At 40.4% G+C, this 22,527-nt stretch overlaps 1 protein-coding gene across 1 annotated transcript in view; it reads left to right on the forward strand.

Moving 5' to 3' along the window:
• AQP1 (aquaporin 1 (Colton blood group)) overlaps positions 1-15,654 on the forward strand; it is a 29,343-nt gene extending 13,689 nt beyond the window's left edge. The window contains exons 2-4 of the mRNA XM_078665291.1: positions 5,472-5,636; positions 7,649-7,729; positions 12,974-15,654. Coding sequence (XP_078521417.1) covers positions 5,472-5,636; positions 7,649-7,729; positions 12,974-13,153 — 426 coding nt within the window. The 3' untranslated portion in view covers positions 13,154-15,654. The remainder of the gene's footprint in view (positions 1-5,471; positions 5,637-7,648; positions 7,730-12,973) is intronic.
• Positions 15,655-22,527: the final 6,873 nt, after the last annotated feature.

Consider the following 22,527-nt stretch of genomic DNA (forward strand, 5'->3'; position numbering starts at 1 on the left):
GTAAACTCCTCAAGGCATCGTCCATAGGAAATTTCTAAAGTACGCAGCAAGTGACCTTTCCCACACTAAAAAAAGTGAAGTCACACTGCTTTACGCGTTAGATGAGTTGCCCATCAACGAACATGTTCTGTCCGGCTGGGAGGCTCAATAGAACTGCCCGTGGTGCTGCTGGACACCTGCTATAACCTATAGATTAATGTATGTGCCTTCCTTTAGCAATAAGTGAAGCCATCAATCTCATGTGTACAATGTGCGGAAATTAACTTGCTCATGAGTCGAGAAACAGGAGGAGGCTCTGATGGAGGCGTCCCATCAGCTGCAATACACTAGCAAGCAATAATAATAATAATAATAATCCACATTTGTAAAGCGCACAATCACCTGTAAGGGTCTCTAGGCGCTGGGGGCCGTCGGGAAGATTAAGCAAGCTATTGCCCAGAGTCACATGGTGCTGGGCTAATCTGCCGCCGGTGCCCGAACCGTGATCCCCAGATTCCGGAGTCAGTCGCCCTAGCCGCGGCGCCACACCTCTTCCGTTGCAATGTTGTTTATTTTGGGGCCGATTCCCAACAGCATTTATTGGTAGGAGAAATAGTAACACAGGGATATTCTTTTACATGCTCTACAATTTTTGGTTATGGGTAGAAACAGCTTTAACTGTCTGCCAAAGCACTTGCAATCAATACACTATCCACACAAAAGTGGCAATGGGTCAGCCTCAATCAGGTGTTTGTTAAGCGCGACCACTCACCCGTAAGGGCCTCAAGGCGCTGGGGGAGGGGGGTCGCAGGTTCCAGGCCATCAAGGAGGGGGTCTGTCGAAGTGCCAGGTTTTTAGGTTTCTTGCGAAGATGGGGAGCAATGTTATCTATCTGAGGTGGAGCAGAAGGTCGTTCCTCCTCAGCCAATGCTTGGGAAATGTATGTTTCACGCTTTGAATCAGCCCACCTTACGAACACTGGGTGTGGAAACTATCAGTATTTATAAATAGAGTTGTTTCTCTTTACTCAGTGGCTTTCAAGCCAATTGAATCCATCTTGGAATTCATTTCCATGGCCCTTGAACATTGGTACTCCACAGAGGAGGTGTCTGATGCTCACACCATGATGCTAGGATCAGTGTTGTGCTCCCAAGAAGATCATCCCATGCATTTGCTACATTCTCTTGTGGTAGATTAGATTAATAGGAGTGATGTGTGATCAATTGTGGAGGCTGTGTGAGTTAATGCAGATGGTTGTGATCAATAGATAGGCTAGAAGAAGGTAGGTGTTGTTAGTTTGCATCCATACGGGCTAAAGAAGCAGTATCTGTGCTCTTGAAATGAGGTGTAGGAGCTCTGCAGAAATAGAGTAAAGGAGATTAAGTGAGATAGGCATGTGACTTAGAACTTTCTATTCCCAGAGACAAGAAGCAAACTGTAGATGGAGGTAGGAAAGGGATCATTCCAAAGAAAGAAGAAGGATTGTCATTGAGGAATTTAGAGTATAGTGGGTGGAGCCTTTTGCGATAGCATTCAATCTGAGAATGTAAAACTGTAGAAAGAAACTGCGGACAAGAAACAACATTGAGTAGACTGCTGGCACTGCCGCAGTACAGTTTCCATACTTTCATTTGTGGGCTGTAAAGTGACTATTTGGCAAATGACATTGGCTGCAGCTGAAGGGTTTGACTCGCTGCCTGGGAATGCCTGACACAACAGCTCATGATCTGGTACTCAAAGCAGCATCCTTACAAGCTCTTGCTTATAGCCCATGGACCCCAGGGAAATTAGGCAATGGCACAAGAGTGCAGGAAGTTTATTTTTCTTATGGCAACTAATGTGTATTGTTCTGGTGAGTGGGTGAACTACTGACCCTTTGTTTGTCTTGCTGCTTGGTTCTGTCTTCTTGGGCCCCCTTCCCTTTCTGCTTGGTGCACATGGAGTACATTTGCCTGCCCAGAGCCCTCAGTTTCTTCTCTGTGACCCTTCTCCCTGCCTACTTGGTCCTCATTCTTCTGCCCCTTCTCACTGTCCTTTCTCCCTTCTCCTGCCTACCACATTTTCTGTAGCAAAGTTGCTGTGCTGCATTGCACTATGGAGTGAGAGCATCGCAAAGCCATATCCACTAAAATATAGCACTATTACTTTCCTTCCCAGCACTGGTGCACAAATAGGCTGCCTAGTGCCACACAGACTCCATTGCAACACAGTGCAAATGGAGGTGCATGATGTCTAGCATAGGTATTGTCTGGAAGGTCCACCTTCTGGTGCAGTATGCTTAGGCTAACTTTAAAACTATTCACCCATTGGATGTCTTGTACAGCGAAACACGCATAAAGTTGTAAAACGTAAGCATACATGAAAACATTTCTCCTTGTTACGCCTGCCTCAAAGAGGTGTTAATATTTGGTGAAAAGCATTGTTTGCTAATTTTAGTATACAGGTTTTGAATCAAAAACCATGGTTGGTACATGGGAACAGCCATGTACCAACCTTGGGAAGATGCCTGGCACAGAAGAATGCAAGGTAATCCAGAGAACTACTTGCATTTGGGGCTCCTTTTCATTGCACAATGTTTTGCATTCAAAAGAAAATACTTTGTGCATGTCACTTTGCTTGACTTTGAACCAGTCTTGATAAATCTGATTTGTAGTCTACATGTGCATTAGGTATTCCTTTATCTTGATCTTCTGTACTTCAGGCAGGGAGACTCCCCGATTGCCTCAAAATGTTCTTCCTGCACAAGTTGTAGTCTCTTTGAAAAAAACAAAAAGTATTTTCTGCAATACTCTGGAGGTGCTGCAATAAACTCTTGCTAGTTATTTTTCTGAGGAAATTACCGACCCTGAAAACATTTTTAGTCTTAACCTAACATGTCTATTGCTAATGCCAACGACAAGCACAGAGAATATACAGCAGGGTGCAAGACAGATGTAACTAGAAAAGATCAAGCATTCAGTCAAAGAAATGCACCACAAATACTGCAAGGGATCTATTTAATTAATGTAAGCTAAAATAGTTCATGAAACACAGCCCACAAACAAACCTTTAGTGAGTTAATTGTTGAGTTCCATATCATTTTGGGGGATTGGTGTCACTACAACGCATGCTTTTACCACGCATGCCTTTACAACGCGGTTTTTACCACGCAGTCCATTACAACGCATAATGCTTTTAGGCGCTGGATAGTGAATTATTTAATTTACTATTCCAACTCCAGTCCCCGTGGATAGCAGGGAAGGTGTTGGATAGTATATTAAATACATTCCCTATCCTAGAGCGCCCCCCAGCGCATTGCGTTGTAATGGTTTGCGTGGTAAAAGTTGCGATGTAATGGTAGTGCGTTGTAAAAAATTCGTTGTAACCGTGCTACACCCATTTTGGGGATCCTGTTTTAAAGCTTACAAAAGTGTTGAGACAGAATCAGTCAGGTGATGTTTCCAAGATCATGTAATTTGGTAACATATGTAATTTGATAGCGTGTGGAAGACAACCACCATTCACTTTCAGCTTTCACCTTCCTACCTTCGCCAATCCACTCACATTCTTCTACCAATCCACATTCAGCCAGTCACATTCACCAACGGAATCACCTACATTCAGGAATACTCTCAGTCAATCTCTGGATTTCCAAACAACCTCAGGGAGACACACACTAAGTAACAAATGTAGTAGTTGCTGGAGGTCTACCTGGCCTTGCAAGGGAGAGGAATGATTCACCATCTCTTGGCTTGGTGGCATGGAGCAGTTGGATAGTTGCCCACACCATTATTAAAATTCCAGGCCACAATTAATTAACTTTTAAATAGGCATTAGTACAGGTAAATCCAACCAAGTAGTACTTGAAGGAAATTACATTTACTAGAATATTTAGGCTTTCCTTAAATTTAGGCACTTTGTTATTACAAAAGATTTTGAGTGCCTGCCAGCGAAATATAAACAAGGTGTTAATACAGTAATTTCTTTGGATGCAAATGTCTTGCTGTACTCCAGTAACTTATTTGTGAGAGGTCTATAAATGCTGACGTACATCCATGTTTTGGATGCATTATAAGAGAAGGTGCACAGTCCTTAATTTTAAGAGAAAAATGAAGTGCTGTGGCCCAAAAGTTTTCTTTGGTTGTTGCCCTAACACTGCAGAATGCCTGGATTGCCCAACAGCAAGGCTGTCTTATCTCGATCCTCCCCATGCCGCTTTCTTCCACCACCCTACACTTCCTGTTTCTTTACCTCACTCGTGTAGGTTCTATTTCAGCCCTAACTTCTTTCTTTCTCACAGTTTTGTTATCTTTCTCCTTTCCCCATTTTTTTTGTCATTTTCTCTGGTTCAAAGTGTGATGTTATGTGTGGTTTCCCAAACATGAGTGCTGGTACCCGCCACCTTCAACCAGCAGAAACAATTAAGCACTGAAACTAAAGTCACATATTATGCTTTCTCAAGACAAGCAGTTCTAAGATTCTACCTGAGTGAAGTGAGTAAAAGTAATGGATGTTTTTCTTAACAGTCATTATGGCTTAGGTCACTCCCCTCCACAACGACCCTTCCCTGATACCTAATACCAAATATATTCCTGAGCGTAGCAACGTTGTACCCATGAAACTTCCTCTGTAATGTGTCTTGGACTGGTACTAAGGCTGATGCGCAACCCTACAAGTTAGTCGGTAAATTCAAGTATGTATGTGTGTATATGTGCGTTGTGTGGTGACATGAGGTTTCACCAGACAGCTCAAGTTGTCTGCCGGTGCGATCGACATACTGATGGGTAGAATGGTCAAATTATGCAGAAGTCACCCAACAAGGCAACATTCTAGACTATTAATTTGTGTTGATTGTTGGTAATGGGGGCCTGGATAATCCATTTAAAAGATTCATCAGTTTTGGATATAATCATAATTGTAATTAAAGCACGTTCCCATCAATAGGAGAACATCGTTTCCCATACAAATAAAATAACGTTTTAAAACGTTGCCAAATACTGCTTTAGGTAATCTCAGGTTTACCCACAGACTTAGTTTCACTCAGGCATCACCTTTGTTGACATGATTGGGAAACAAAATGAAAAACAGTTTCTGAAATGTATGTTAGTGAAGAGAAAAACCAGGCAATGATCGAAATCCTTTTCAGCCATATTTCAAACCGGCCTGTCCCTTGGTTACATGCTGGATATCAGTGAAAAGAGGATGCAGTAGGGAATAAGCAATATGTTTTAAATTGTTGGAGATATACCATTCCTACTAGGCATACTTTGATAGGACATTTCTAAAATTGTTAAGAATATTTTGGAGCTCTAAACAATCCAAAGAAGGAAATTAAATCAAAAACATTTTCATTGATTCCAGCATTTACAATTTTTGACATTATGTCGCAATTCCCCTTTTTTCTTTAAATGAAGTGATAAATGAGATATTTATGTTTTAGTGTTGATTATATTCGAATTAGGTCAAGTGAATTTAATTTAAATCTTCAATTTCACATCTATCCATCTTCACAGCTGTCAGCGGGAGTCCATTCGGGGCAAGGGCTGGCCATTGAAATCATCATCACATTCCAGCTGGTACTCTGTGTGATTGCCATCACAGACCGGAGGAGAGGGGACATCACCGGATCTGCACCCCTGGCAATTGGACTTTCAGTAACTCTGGGACACCTCATTGCAGTAAGTTGAATGCGATACCCACACGTCTCTAGTTTTGAGCTGTATTTTGATCCTATTTTGCATCCATGCACACACATAGACCTGGATCCTGCATGTATTTTACAAAACTTGCTGTCTACAGTGCAGGCACTATTTCAGTAACATTACGAGTTAATGAATGAGGATCAGGCAGCACACCCTGGTATCATGCTACAGCAACTACTGGTCCCTTTTTCTGACCTTTTCTCCTTGCATCCCTTTTAACAACTCATAGACATACTGACTCAGTGTATATCCTGTGGGCCAAATGTATCAATGTTTTATGTTGCAAAATTGTACTCTTTCCCATCAGAGGTGCAACAATGAGAAATATCTTTACTTCTCCTCGCTGTGTCCTCTTTCTAAGTGTGCTGTATTCTGCAGCACACTTAGAAAGAAAATGCCTCTGAGGATTGTTTTTTTGCAGGAAGGTGCCCCCTGCCTACACAAAACAATACTGCCTACAACGCAGGCACTCCTGTACCACGGTGCTAGGGTGCCTATGTTGACATTCTACAGCACGCATTGAAAGAGGAAAATGACTGTAGTGATTGTTTTTGTGCCGGAAGGTGCCCCTCTCTGCACAAAACCGATCTCCCCATGACGCATCCTTGCACCATGGTGCAAGGGTGCCTGTACCAGTGCATGGCTGCAGTTTGTATGTCAGCAGAGAGATGTGACATATTCTTTTAAATATATCCCATCCCTGTGCTTCAGAAATGCTGCAGCATGGTGCAGCTAAAGGGCTTGCGGTTCCACGCTGCGGCACTAAGTTGTGAATCTGGCCCTTGCTTTTTTAGGCACTATTCTTCAGCCCTATTGCCCTCTCTTGCTGAACTTCTAATGATTTTTTATCTGGGTTTGCTTTGACAAGCCAGATTCCATGATGTCGCTGAGATTCTGAACTTCTGTAGCTATTTAGGGCTGGGGACTAGAGCACGTGACCAGAAATTAGATGATCAACTTGCCTTTCATTGATTAAATACTTTCGGTTTGAAGGATTTAGTTTATGCATGTTACTGTTCTCCTTCCGGAAGTCAAGCAGGCATCATTTTTATAGTTCATAAATGAAATGCCCTCCAGCTCGTTGTAGTCTTCCAACCAGTACTTGCACAACACTGACACAGCCACCATTCATCACTGATTGAGCCTATTTATAGGACAAGGTTTATATTTTGCCAGTGTAAGGTAGAATTCCCATTGGCTGTTTGCAACTTTGGAAATGTTTTGTTCACAAAAGCCCCCTCTGAGTGGTTGTTCTGAAAATTGGTCTATGTAAACAACCACTCTGTCACATCAACATCACACCCCAGGCATATGTCTCAGCCATTATTTAAGTTTGTTTATCCGGATGCTTGACTTTCACTTCTATATGGGTATGAGGATATCCTCTACCCTTGTAAGACAAAACAAAAGCAGCTTAATTGCCCAGACACGTCCTACAGATAGCACATTCTGCATAGTCATGTAGGTCAACTTAAACTAATTAACAATGAGGCCGCCATACTGAACAGAAAAGCTTAGGCCATGGAAATCGCATCTTTCAGCCTCCATTTCTACAATCGAATTATACTCATATATGTATGACTTCATATTAATAAAAGGATACTTCCGATAGCTCACGCCTCAGTGACCCACGTCATATTTATAAAACATGTATTACCCGTTAACATTTGTGTTAAACTATTGGAAATCGTTTCATAACAAGAGCAACTATTTGAGTCACATGGGGCACACCCTAGGGCCTGAAAGCGCATTCTTTGACTACCTATGTCATCGTTTGGATTTTGTTTCCGCCTTTTTCCAATATTGGAACATTAACAAAATGACAAGTTTTGTATCAAACAATTTTTTTTTGTTTTTGGAGCCATTTTAAGTTTATTGTGCACTTTAAGGTTTATTTTTTCATATTTCGTGCTGGTGAATAGATAGTTGCACAGTTCAATTCCTCACAATTCAACAAAATGTTAATTGAAAAAAATATTTTTTTACAGATTGATTACACGGGATGTGGAATGAATCCAGCCAGATCCTTCGGTTCCGCAGTTATTACCAAAAACTTTAAAGATCACTGGGTAAGTAAAAATTAGATGTGCAACTTCAGTCTTTTGAGAATAATGCAAAGTAAATATAAAAAAATGTGTTCCTTATGTGCTAAGCATTGCATATGTTCTTCCAGTTTACAGTTAATGGAGTCATTACTAAGGGTGAGATGTAAAGGGATTTGGTCAGAATCACACAAGAGGTCAATAAGATATATAGAGGGTTGGGCGAGTGATTCGCTGAGTCACTGCTTACTCACCAAACCGTTTTACAAGATCTTCTGCTACTCTTATATCCCGAGCATCACAAAACATGCTGGCAGAGATATAAGAAGTTGTCCTAGTTTTAAAACATCAAATGTGACAATCTATTCAGCCGCGGCCCATGCAGGTAAGAGTGATGGGGCCGGCTCAGGGGGTGATTTCAAATGACGATGGCATGGGAAAATCAAATAAATCATTAATTCTCCCTCGTTATCGTCTGTCGGAAACCCCCCACCTGGCCCCACCTCCACACCGCCCCACTGCCCTGACCTGCACGGGCCACGACTTGATCCATTCCAGTGTTTTCAGGAATTTCTGAAATCTGGGGACCCATATTTTGGGTAGCTTTGATTTGTCCATTATCGACCTCCCCTTCCCTACTGCAAAATGTTATCTTGGAGCAATGATGCCACACTTCGACCTACAGGCAGGGAAACCGAGGAGCATTTTGAAGTAGAGCATGGAACCTCGTTTTCACACTGGCAAAGGCCTCTAACCATGTGGCATTGTTAGAGTTTACAAATGGCTAAAAGAAAATGTGTTCTAGCATGCTCTATGCCAAACTGGCAGACTGCCCGCCATAGCCAAGATTGGGTGGACCATCAGTTTTCCTTTGGCAGTGCTCTTGCTGGATCTGTTATGAATTATTTTGATGGCCTGACAAAGTGCTGCCCATCAGAGTAAGGGCATTACACAGACCACCCTCTTTAGGACTGACAGGCTGATGTCCTTCATGTCTGTCTGGCACCACCAGGGAAAACCTGCCAATGACAAACAGAAAAATACAAATAATGATCCCCATACCCTGGGAAAAACTTCCTGAGTGGTGGGACATTAGTTTTTTTTTTTTTTTTTTAAACAAACTCGCTTTGGGAGATTGTGATTAAAAAGCAAAATGTTTGGTGAACAGCTGTCAGATCGACCATTGCCATCCACCAAATATTTGGTACCTTCAGACGAGCCGGGTAATGGTGTTTTTTTTAAGGTACAGAGATCCACTGGGCTGGGGGTGATTTATAAATATGCCAGTCCTGTCAATCACGATGGATGGCAGACATAATGTCCTCAGTCACCCTGAAGGACAGGGTGCATAACACCACACTTTTAATCAGGCCCTTAGAGGGCGCTTTGAGTCCAGTCCTCACTCCTGATTCTTGTGTTATCCCACACAAGCAGCATTTGGTCTCATGGTGTTTTGATTAGCAGAGCTGTATCTTTCTACTACTACTCATGGCAGGACCTTCCTTTGTAGTGAATAAATGACTATTTTTCCGCTTTCTCTCTATCTTCTTGTTCTGGCTCTATTTCTCTCTTTCCCAACCTGTGCTCTTTTTATTTGAAAATTTGGCCCCAAACACCTGTTTATCCCACTGGTCTATGCCCACGTCTCTCCACTAATAAAGCAGTGACCAATCGTCATTGAATTCTATTAAATTCCAAGCTAGCTGGTGTTTGTCACATGTGCGCATGCAACAGCCATCTTGAAATGTGTTTTCTTTAGGTTCATGAAAATTCATTCCAAAATTGCCACCATATGTGCAAATGCATGTTTTCACTCACCTGGCGGCATCTTGAAATTCTTTTCCGAAGCTTTGTGAAAACAACATTTCAAGATGAAAACATATATGCATGCATGTTCATAGCAGTTATAGTGGTTTTGCTTTCATGCTCAAAGAAGTAGTCCAAAATGGTCCTTGCACCTATACTAGTGTCATAAAGATAAAAAGCACTAGCAAAGCCAATAACTTTGTGTCCCAGGTTCACAGGTAAGACTAATTGGCCTTGCCAGTGCTTGTTGAATATTGCATGTCTGTAATAGCATTAACTGATCTAGATAGAGGCAACATATCAGTGTAAATTGAATACATTGCTAGCCTTTCCTATACAGCTGATTTTTAAATTTAGGAGCAGGCCCCCAAAGGGCATATGAAGCCATGTTGTGGGTGGGGGGAGGGGCTGGGGTATCTTAGTCTCTGGCCAAGAAGAGCAGTTAGTCTGTGGAACTCAGATAAACTTTATATTGAAAAGCAGCACTGTGATTTAACTTACCGAAAACAGACTGGTCATGGGTCAAGCTTTATAAACCATCATTACACTTTTTCTAGTCACCTGACTGGAGGGAGGCGTCAAAGGGGCCCTCCAAACATCTCCAAAGCCTCATTCCATTAATCCTGTCAAGGCATATTTTTTGTGGTGACCGATCCATCTTTATGTTTTTGTGTGCTTTTAAAGGAGTACCCCAACTTAATTCCAGGATTTGAAATGTTAAATAATATATTACCACACATAAAATCCCATGTCCTGTGCAACACATTCAGACATTTCTGGTATTTTAAGAAACATGCATTTTGGGGCAAGTAGTTTTGCCTTTAATATTGTAAGCATGGGAACAAAGTCTCCATAATATAGAGTAAATGGTACGTAGGAGGTTACGGCATTGAAAGGTCTAAAGATGATTGGTTTAGGAGACCAATGGTGCATTATATTTTATGCACTTGAGACATAAAGAGGAGCAGGGCCATCCTCTCTATGCTAATACAGCATTATTATCTTAATGTAAAACATTTAAAAATTAACCTGTCCAGGGGTGAGGGTTTGCCATGATATGTCACTCAACGACTTTACTGGAAGAGTTGAGAGACTGACTTGTTTTTCTTTATGAAAGAATCACTTTCGTTATTGTACCCATCAATATGCTTTGCAATAGAAACTGTTGAAAACCAAGCTCTTCAAAACTGCCCTTCAGTGACCATACACATGGCGAAGAAGTCAAACAAGGTCCACCTCTCAATTAGATTACAACCCTCTTTCAATGTATGGACCCATGTTGTACTGAAGACGCCGACTGCTCTGCAGTAACGGCGAGGAGATGCACTGTATGATGCCAAATAAATAAATGGATAAATAAATAAATATATAAGTGAGTAAAGAATTTAATATTGTTTCAGTACCAAGGCTTTAAATGTGGGATGCATCTTAAATAAATGCATGTTAGGCATAGCAGCTAACAGACAACTTTAAACTGGAGCATAGAATAATTCATTTTAAGAAGGAAATGTGTGTTTTACATCTGAATACAAATAGCCATCTAAGCTTACTGATCTTTTGAAAATATGCCTACTAACAATGAAAATACAAGTATGTAGCAAGACTGGTCGTTTGATGCACACCACACCATGCATTCTTACTCCTAAATAAATGGCAATCAAACCAAATACAAATTTCAGGAAGAGCTATTGAATATAACATTTAAACAATGCTAAAGGGTACAAAAGTACAGGAGCGCAGGGAAGAGACCTGCTTGGAGTATATGTGAAGGTGCTACCGATCTATGGGCCTCATTATGATTGCGAATAATCTGCATACTCCGGGCCGGCGGAAGCCACCGCCGGCCCGGAGTATGCGGATTATCCGCCGCAGTGAAATAGAAGACCCACCGCCAGATCAGGATGGCGGTGGGAGTGCGGTTGGACCAGCGGCAGACGGCAGGTCCGTCCGCCGCTGATCTGCGGTGTGAGGAGGGCTATTTGGTGACGGTGTCTGCAAGACACCGTCAGCCAAATTAGGAATTGCACGAACACATGCTTTTCCGCGTCGGCTTTTCCGCCGTGGAAAAGCATGTGGACTTTGGCTTTTGGGGGCCCGTTGCGGGCCCCCAGGGTGTCGGGGGGTGGGGGGTGCACATGGGGGGTACCTATGGTACCCCCCAACATTTACATGCACAAAGCGGCAGGCACCGCGCGGTGCCTGCCGCTTCGTGCATGTAAATGTAACACATGCAGTTTTAACATTGCGGCGTGTGCTGCTTCAAGCAGCACCCGCCGCAATGTTAAAACATACAGGATGTGACCGCCAGGGTGGCGGTCACATCCTAATTTGCACAGAGGGACCGCTGCTGCCCCTGCGGACGGTCCCTCCACCTCTGGGGTGGCGGACGGACCCAAGTCCGTCCGCCATCCTAATCGGCCCCTAAGTGTTAGGTAATATTAAGGATACTTGTTAGGACACAATCTGCTCTAAATACCACGAATCACAAGATTTTATGGGCTTCTCTTCCCATTTTCCTTTAGCCCCTGTGTACCCAGGACTGTCACACATACGAATGCCACCAGTGTTAAATTCAAATTTCCATCTAAAAGTAGTCACTAAAATGCGTACTGCTTAGTCGGATAATAGTAACTGCTATTGCAGGGCATGGTGAACATATATTTCTCATTCTACCATACATCCCTGCACATGCTAGTGCATATCCACTTCTGCCGGGCACCCTCTTCTTCCAACCATGAAGTAGATATCAGGTGGTATACAAGGGATTTCTACAGGCTAATCCTAAATTACCAACCTACACACAAGCCACGGGTATTGTTTCTGGGTAACCACATCGATTCTGATTGTTTGCCATACCCAGTAAGGAAGAGCCTAACACTGGACTCTTTCCCTATTGGTTAAAAGGGCGGTCATCAGTTTGATTGCAATCTGATTGACCACCCTTTCAATGAACCAGAACATGCCATTGTTTTAAGACCATTCTAATTGACTGGCGATAGCCAGTCATAATTAATGTGTTTAGCGCACTCATTCTGATACGCTACACAGGTGGTATCTGGGGACACGTTCAAAATCCCTACATTAATCTAATCTGCATACGAAGAGGATTTTAGCAGTTTTGGAAATTTCGGTCCAAAAGCAGACTAACAAAAAGTGGCAGATTTCAATTATTTAGATTTTTTATGCTAACCTCTTATCCAACCACTAAACAATCGGTAATTCAGTTTCTGTAATAAAATATCCAGTGCATGGTCAACATGCAAATGACAGGAGGCCTGGCAAAAGTGGCTTCAATGAAGGCCCACCCAAAAGGCGCCAAGAATTGTAAAATGTGGAAAATACATGTCATAAAAGATAAAATGCCTCCATGGTAGGAAGCAACCATTTTCTCCAATGGAAATTGACTTCTTATTTCATGATTAAAGTGCTGTGGACATAAAAGACATACCTGGTTTTCTATTGCAGATCTTCTGGGTTGGCCCCATGATTGGAGGAGCAGCTGCTGCTTTAGTGTATGACTTTATTCTGTCGCCACGAACCAGTGACTTTAGAGACCGCATGAAGGTGTGGACAAATGGACAAGTCCAAGAATACGACCTGGATGGGGATGATACACACGCCAGAGTTGAGATGAAACCAAAATAAGGGAGCAAGAAAAGTTCATGAGAGAGATGTTATCAGTATTGTGGACTCCTTTGTAAACACAAACAGTATTTCCAAAAGATGTTTTGAGTCATGTATTTTTCTTTTTTCATAGCCTTTGACATTTTTATACAAAGAATCTTTTTGAGCACTGTTGTGGGATGCTTTGGTATCTTAATTATGAAAACATGGTCAATTTAGAAGATGAAGGTAAATTGTATAGAAAAACAATACAATACTTCTTTTCGTTACATTCTTCTTCGGTTTGTATAAATTGCTTTTTGACCATAATAGCAATCCCTTACTCTTATGCTCGCAATCCCTATATCTGAACGTCACATATTGTCCTATATGTGCGTGAGTCCCAGGATGAAATCGACTTCACTCAAGAGTACCGAGGTAATAGAAATCAGGTGAGACTCTGAAAGGATTAAAATGTAATGCATTACAGGTGGATCTAATATATTTATTCTAGTTTGTAATTATGGCTCCTTTAGAACTGCATTATTTGTAAGACTTTAGCCCAAAGTATTTCCTTAACATTTTTTTATACAGACTATTTCACAACAGTGCAATAAATACCACTAAAGGAAGCACAAAATAACTGCATTACCTGGCTTACTAGATTAATAAATTACAAGTAAACAGATGCTGTCTTTAAGATTGGAGTTTAATATGACTGTTTATTTTCTTTCAAACTGTTAGCCAGTAACCAAGCTTAAATGTAATGGAATTCCTACTCTTAACACAGCAAGAGATAAGCAATTTCCTGCGACTGTTCTGCTTTTGTTGGACCAATGGCATCTTTGAGTATCTTAAAAAAACATCTCCAAGTTGTTGGCAATAGGGACGCTAAGGTCAGTCTAATGCAAAACTAACACCATCATAATGTTCACCACTCGCAATAGCTGCTGCATGAATTCTAGCAAAATAAGAAAAAACAATTTCATTAGAAGATTGGTTACTTTTGACTTATAATTTGCACAACATTTAAACGCGTCATGGACTGTAGTAAACATAAATTAAACACAAGAGATAAGAAACGGGAAACTTGTAAAACAATACAGTAAGTGAACACTAAAACAGAGTAAGAATTAAAGCCAAAAACTTCCATATTTTTTGATTTTCGGTTATTTACGTATTACCATCTATCTCAACAGTTGCCGATTGCTGAGTACACGAGCTCATGCAGAAGATGTTACTTCTCAAAATAAATCCTTTCGCACAATACAACTAAACTGCTTTTAAATTACATATTTCCATCCCACAAGTACCACCACCACGCATCTGTTGTTTTACACCCATTACCACAGTTTCAATGGTGCCACTTTTTTGCATTAAGTACCTACTTAACAGTCTGTCCGGCCATTATAGTGATCAGCAGATCTAACTGATGCTTTTGCCTAAAATTTGTGGTAACCCTCTATATGTGTGTTTCAGTCTAGCAGTCACTTCATCTGCCTTTCAACCAGACAACTATATTCATCAATAGCCCTACTTTCTTAACTGACTATGTCCCAGGGTCTGCCACTTTATATCTTCCTGACTGTCTTTAATCCTGCCTTTTGTCCTTTTTCACTCTGGTATTCCCAGGCAATCTCCAATAAGAGCACAATCAGTGCCTTATTTGTGCTGAAGGTTGCAGGTGATAGGCACCAACCTTTGAAGACAAGCACTTATTTTTCATATTTAGACATTGACCTAGAGATAGAGTGAGAAAGGTCGAAAAAAGAAAAAAAGGAGGCATAGAAATAAAAATTAAAACAGTAACAAATGGAGAAAGTAGGGATGAAAAAGAACCCATATAGTGATATACATAAGCAGGAAGTGTAAAGTGGAGGAAAGAAGAGGCATACGATGGAATCAAGACTAGGCAGCCTTCGTTTGTGGATGTTGAGAAAAACTTTGGGTCCACACTTATGTTTTATACAAGCACAGCCAATCATGCATGCCTGCTGTGGTCATATAAAATTAGGTGTATTCAGGGTGTTTTGGCTGGATGGCTATTATAGCTACTCCTTTGGACCACTCTGATTTATCAATGTCAAGGTATCACCTTTTTCTGAACACCACTTCCAATTTGTTAAATAACACATGAATGAATGATGTTTTTTTGTTTGTTAAATAAGATATGAAGCTCACCCTTCATGTACCTCAGAAACTTTCTTAAGGCCATTCATTCACATACACTTAATGCCAAGGTAATGCCACTAAAGTTTAATGGGCAGATCATGTCACCGCATCATTCGAAATATGTTATCAGCAATTACAAGTGCTTTCGGGGGCAATATGGAGATGATTCCTTTAGATTGTTTTTATATGGTATTGTTTCCAGCATCATGCAGCTCTTTTTGTTTAGTTTGTAAAATCATTAAGTAATTGATGGCATTGCATAGAATGTTTCTTTTGCTTATGAAGTATTCCAATATTTTATATACCATGTATGTAAATAAAGTGATTTGTATTAGCTTACAAATACAAATAAAACAATTACACTAACACAATAGTTGTTCTGTCTACTTTATTATAGTTAAACTTCATGCTGGATATGTGCGATTTGATCAATGTATATATTATCATACAAGTAAGAAATTGAGGTAAAAATATTAGCCAAATATGCCAAAGTTTTTTTAGGGTTGACATTTTGTTGGGAGCACTAATTGCATAGTTTTATAGATGTGAGAATCGTGACACTGAACCCAGATCCTAGTGACTGGGGTGAATGTTTGCACTGTTCAGCATTCTGTCCATCATTTGTCCTGAATTATTTGTGTTTCCAGCAGTTATGCATGACTCTTTTTTCAGCTTTAGACCATCCCTTAACCAAACACACACACGTGTGCACACACACACACACATGCATATACACACATACAAACGTACATGCCTCACCACATGACATAGTGATTCATAGAAGGGTATTTGTACATAAAGACCTGACCAGTAGCAACATAGCCTCACCATCCAATTCCAATGCACATACAAAACACACAGCATTACAAATAGGAAGGTATACCTCCTGTACATTGCGCGCAATGTCATGTCCTATCATGGCTGTGAGGTTCTTTCAGGGGTAAATGTTTGCAAATTTGATGGAGTATGAGCCCCAAAGCTCAACCCGTTAAGAAGTTATGACTAGCTCACTCTACCTTCTCTACTAAACTTCAATGGTGTCATGCCCGTCACAGTACAGGTATTTTTCAAATAGGTGAGCAATGTCAAACTCAATATGAAACAACACTTTTAAAAGAAGGGTAGATCAATTAATTCACTATGTAATCAAACATTAGATGAATGCTCAAAACAATTCATTTCATTATATGCAAAACAAATCCATAAGGTAATAAGCATTAATTCCTGATTCAACAGTGCACAAAATTTCTTAGTGCACCCCAGCGTTTAAATAACCCTATCAGATTGGCCACCTATATCAAAAAGCTGGACCCTAAATGAAAATAGTTTGCAACATTTTCTATTTGCCACTTACACCATTTCAGCTACTCAAAGTATTCACAGGATGCCTTGTTCAGGACCAAGTGCAGCAAGGGTTGATAACCTTCAAGAACCAAACACAAAAGTAGACTTGAAAATACTTTTTTAATTATTGTTCTAGGGATATACAAATAAAAGTGTTATAGAAGGTCAACTGATCTTCATTGGACCTCAGGGTTCATAAGTCCGATAGCAATAAAAGTGTGGTTACCAAATTACTGCATGTTAGAATGGGAGCAACTTATACATTGCTATCGGAAAATGACAGATAGGACCTTGTTATTTCCTTTTTGTAATGCTTCCATATGTGTGTTAAGAGATTATAAGTGTGTCCATACTTTAATCAACGCCGCTCAATTTATAGATGATAAAAGTGTGGGTCAAACAATTTTGTGTTTCTTGGTAATGCATCCAGTTCATTAGCAAAGCAGCTGATGGAGTCACTTGGTAGACCTTACTTGATGATCACATCAAATCAGGTTCAGATTACCCAAGTCAAGGAGTTACCACAGCTGACATTAAATACATAGGGAAATTTATAAAACAATAGCATTTTAAAATCATAGAGAAATAAAAAAAAGTACAAGATTACTCCATCCTGAATAATGTATTACCCTGAATGCCTAAAATCAAAAAACTAATTATGAACACAGGAATTACAAATGCTACCCTGGAAAAGAGAATGTGCAAAATGATTGACAGAATGTAGATTTAAACTGTGAAAATTGTTCTTAGTCATCTGTCCTCGACACCTAAGCTAATTACAGTTGGATTGCTGCTCCCTCTGGTGCTTTGGGTTAACAATTAAATGTTTGGTGCAAAACTTCAATTTAGTGTGATTTATTTACCCCCACTACTGCAGAAACCCTGTTGCTCGTCATAGGACACTCTCAAAATCCTCCCAAGTCCATAGTAGCCAATAAACTTTAATTGCCTTGAGTAACCAAGAAATACTGATTATATGTTACCACATATTTTATGTATAGCAATAGGGGAAACGTATATAAGACATTGGAAGGCTAGGAATGGGATGCTCCAAAAGTCCACTGATTTCAGCAAGGCATCAAGGAATATAGAACTACAGTTCCCCACATCACTCACCTAATAGTAAATATCTGTAAATAGGGATATGACTGGTGCTTGGATATAAAGAAGCCACATGTTGGCTCAGGATATGTTACCTGGAACTGCCAGGAGAATGTATTTATCCATCCTAGAGAGCTCAATCTAAAATGACTTTAGGAGTGTCAAGGAGGGGAATTTACCGTATAAGCAAGATAGGAGTTTTTCAGATAAATTCTGCTCTCTTTTCCATTTTCCCAGCATTAGAATTTTTTAATTATAGCTTATAATATGCAAACCAATCAAAACAGAAAAGGCTATTATCTTTCCTGTACAAGCTAAGCCTCTGAATAGCACTGAACAGAAGAATGCAATACTTGCTAGATAAATAGATATGAAATATATAAAAGTATGACTTAAACCTGGCAAACTGCAGAATGGTACATGTGGAAAGAAGGCGAGGGGCTAACCACACTATGACAAGAGAATATGACGAGGAAGAGATAAGGCCAAATGCAAACCACCAAATCCAATAATTAAATATATATATTAAAACAATAATTAGAGGGAAATGTATACTCTTTGAATTACACACTATGCTATTCTGGGGATGTCAACCAGATACCTTCAGACCTAAATCCAGCAGCTCAGCTGTTATGAAAATTATTTCAAACTGCCTGGGACCATAGATCAAGTACCGACTCATCCTTGTTTGCCAACTTCTAGACTCTGAAAATTATATATTTACTGACAAAAGTAGTCCCCTAAAAATCCCACTCACATTCATGAATTGAATTTAATTGCTCATCAATGCCAAATATTACATATTTTCCACTATATTTTAGTTTCCCCGATAATTTTGAAATATTATTCATTACTTCTCCTTAAAAACAACGAAACTAGACACAGTTAAACACATATGCCAGTTCCAAGATGAGCAGCATCAGAGTCAAACAAATCAACTCTGATTCAAATCAAACACCCTGTTTGTTAATTTAGTAAGAGTTTCTATAGCGCCCTGCCTGTCTCCTTTTTGTTATTTCGAAGTAGTAGAAGAGAAGCCGGCACTGGGGCCTCCTTTTGGTTTGTGAGGAGCCTTACTAGCTCTCCTTGTTGGAAGAAGCTCCACTATGTCCCCATCCCACTCTCCCCAAGTGGAGGAGAGTTTGTCACATCATGAGTTGGATTTTTCACTGGTGCAAATGCATCAATTGTGGGTCAGATGGACTTAAGACAGAACTGAATGCCAAGCGCACCAACATAATAAAAATGACTCACTTGCCATTCAGTTATTTCCCAGTAAAAATAAATCCACGAAGCAGGGGGTTCATAGTGCAGTATAAAAAAAAGTTCATGATGTGCCGAGTTTTGTTGTTATGCATAAGGGACAGTTTTCAATTGTTCTTCCTGAGACCACAATGCCAGGCGGTCCCTGACATGAAAAATCAGCGATGCTCCTAGTAGAGCAGTGCCACCTCCAGTCCAACCAGGTGGTCCTGTGGTGCTGTCATGTCAGATGTTTCTAGTGGTCAAGCCACCCGAGCCCCGGTTGAAAACCTGGTCACCTCTTGAATATAAGGCTCTTGTTAATAGAGCCCATTTTATACCAAGCCCATCAGCAAATCTGAGATATGCAAAGTTACTTTCATGTTTCGCTTGCAGAGTTTGGTTGCTAAAAGCAACCGAGATCTGTAGGAAAATTGTGGGGTGGAATGAGGATTAACTGAGGAAATAAGATCCGAAATGAATGGTTATCAAATTATTTCTCATTAGTCAGGAGGTTTTCAGGTTTCAACCCAAAATTCCTGTTATTTCCTTAGTCCTCCAGTTAACAGGACCCCTAGGGCTGTTAACCATAGTGATGCGAAATTATCCCCCTGGACATTAGAATTAAGCCCTAAAATGGGTGGGGAAAACTGATTGATTGGCAGGAGCCCTGTTGATTTACAGAGAGGTGCCTGCTCTGCCAAGAATTAAATTAGGGCTTAGAATCCAATTAATAAAGGTAGAGTTTTAGTTTGAATGTTCTTCAGTCATAGTTCAGTTTGCAAGCCTTCTGTGAAAATTACTGCAGCTTGCTTCTGCTCTTAGGCTTCGGTTTAAAGGGTTCTATGTCTAGGATCCCAAGCTCCCTGAGATCTATCACCATTTCTTTTCTATCTCAAGGATCATTGAAAGATAACGTTTAGTGTTGCTGAATGCAAGTATTTGTGGTGCAGTGAAGAGGTGTCCTAGAAACTCTGCCCTATATGGGAAACAGCGTTTACAATGCTGTTTCCACAACGCAATGGCTATACAAAGCGGTTGTTGCAATGATCGTGTTGTTACTATGCATGCCATTACATCGCAAGTCATATCACCGACTTGCTGTAGGGGGGGGTGCAACACTAGGGAATGTGTTGGATTTTAAATCCAACACCTGCCCTGCTGTTGCGCAAACTGAAGCAGGAATAGTAATTAATATCAGCCGCGGCCGGTAGTGGGAGTACCGGCCGGGCGGTGACGTGGGGAGGGGGAGGGTGGGGGTAGTAATGTATGGATTATGGACTTTAAAAGGTAAGTAAACATAAAAGTAAATAAAACGAATTTCGTTGCACACACTGCTTCGCATTTGGTGATGCAGTGTGTGCAACGAAATTCTTTTTAATAATTTTTATGTTTACTTACCTTTTAAAGTCCGTAATCCATACATTACTACCCCCCACCCTACCCCTCCCACTCCCTACATCACCGCCCGGCCGGTAATCCCACTACCGGCCACAGCAGATAAATATGCGTGGTAACAACGCAGTTGTTGTAATGACCGCGTTGTAAAGCCATGCATTGAGAATGTATGCGATGTAACATCATAAATTCCCCTATAGGTCTGGACTCAGTGTATCTGGTGAACCAGTGACATGCTTTCTCGGCTCCTTTTATGTAAATTTGTCACCACAGGGCGGACACATTCTTATCACTTGATTATGGATTATTTAAACTTTGTTGGTGAGATTCTGGAGTAGAGTGTTAGAAGAAATTAAGCACACCATCACAAGTGCTACTGTAAACTACATCACCGGTCAGAACAGAGCAGAGACAGGATTCTATGTAGTTCAGAGCGGTGCAGATTGTAATCAGTCCTAGCATACTGATTTGCGGTTTCAGCATCATGGGACTCACAAGCCTTGATCCAGGATGCTACATGTCGTTTCTCACAGATCCAAACTTAGGTCGTTTTCATGTTTTTTCAGATGTGCTGCGTGTAGCATCCTCATGTTACTGTTCTAATGACATGTTACTGTTCTAATAGAATTATTATCATATGTTCTTGTCCCAACATTCTGTATGTGGCTCAAGTAGCTGTTATGACCAGACATCGCTTGAAGGTGGTTGTGTAAACTGTCTCTGCCTATTAAACTACCTACAACCTATTTCTCTGTCCGTCCTGCTTTCTACATAATTTGGCGACGATCGGGATACGAAGATTGATAAAAGAATCCACAAATGTTTTTTAAATTTTTTTTTCGTGGAAGTGAATTTGGAGAGACAGCGTTCACTTATCAAGAGGAAGAAAGAAGAAGGTATTTATCTTTATTACGTGACACTATGATGGCACCAGCGGCTGATTTGATACTTTAGTGCCCTGATTGCACCAGCGGCAGCCGAATTTTTTTTTTTTATCTTTCCTTGCCGTCATTGTTTAATTATTTGGAGATGTAAGGAGGTTTCCGATGCATGGGGACTTTGAAATATATCTGATTTGACGGACTTTGGAGTTTCCTTTCTTTTTCGCATTAAATTGGGTGTTTATCCCATCTATTGCTCCTACGCATTTTTTGAAAAGATATAAGGAAAACTTACCGAGTCTGTTAGAACGCTCCCCTGTGTTCGGTGCTTTCGACATTCTTCTCCAACACGAAAGGCAGCAGCGTCATCGCGTATCAGCGTCTCATCACACATTGATGCGTCTGCACTTCCTTGAACTGGGTATACAACGTCTTCATGCTCATGACGTTTTTGGTGGCCATATTTAGTTTCCAAGACGAGCGTTTTCGCATCAACAAATAACATTTTTTTTTTCCAGCTATTGAAGAAAACCTGTTAAACCACCGTTTACTTCCACACAATATTCGCGGTGACTCGTAATTAACAAAGGACAATTTCTTGCTTCCTGACTTCTATCAACACTCGACGCTATCTTCACTATAGACTTCGGTGACAACTTTTATTGTTTTAGATTATTATTTTAACCTATTCTTCACTGTCTCATTTACATGATTTGTTCTTGTCATTTGCTCATGCTTTATTATTTTTCTAAACTTTACCTTTAAGTGTTTTAAGGTTATAAGAATGTCAAATAATATTATTTCACCTGCACATTTTTTGCCAATAGCTGGCGATCCCAAGATGGAGTGGGATCTATGGTATCCCACGTTTTTAGCTTACGTAGCTGTAGTTGAAGAAGATGGATGTTCTCCAAAAAGGAAACTAGCATTATTAAAGAACTGTTTAGGTGGTGCAGGACTTAAAGAATTGGAAAACCTACCTCCTGTCGAAAACATAGGTGCTGGAGATTTGAATATTTTTGAAATTGTTGTAAAACAACTATCTATTAGATTTGGTAGAAAAATTAATACCGTCATGGAAAGATTTAAATTCTATTCCAGAGTGCAAAAAAAAGATGAGTCTATCGAAAATTACGTAGCTGCTTTACGTACTTTAGCTGGTTCCTGTTCATTTGAGACAATACATTTCGAACAAGTTTTAAGAGACCAGATTATGATGCGTACCAAAAGTAAAAAGATTCAAGAACGTCTTTGGATGGGTACTGAATCCTCTCTCAG

Source organism: Lissotriton helveticus, chromosome 10 (genome assembly GCF_964261635.1).
Source record: "Lissotriton helveticus chromosome 10, aLisHel1.1, whole genome shotgun sequence".
NCBI lineage: Eukaryota > Metazoa > Chordata > Amphibia > Caudata > Salamandridae > Lissotriton > Lissotriton helveticus.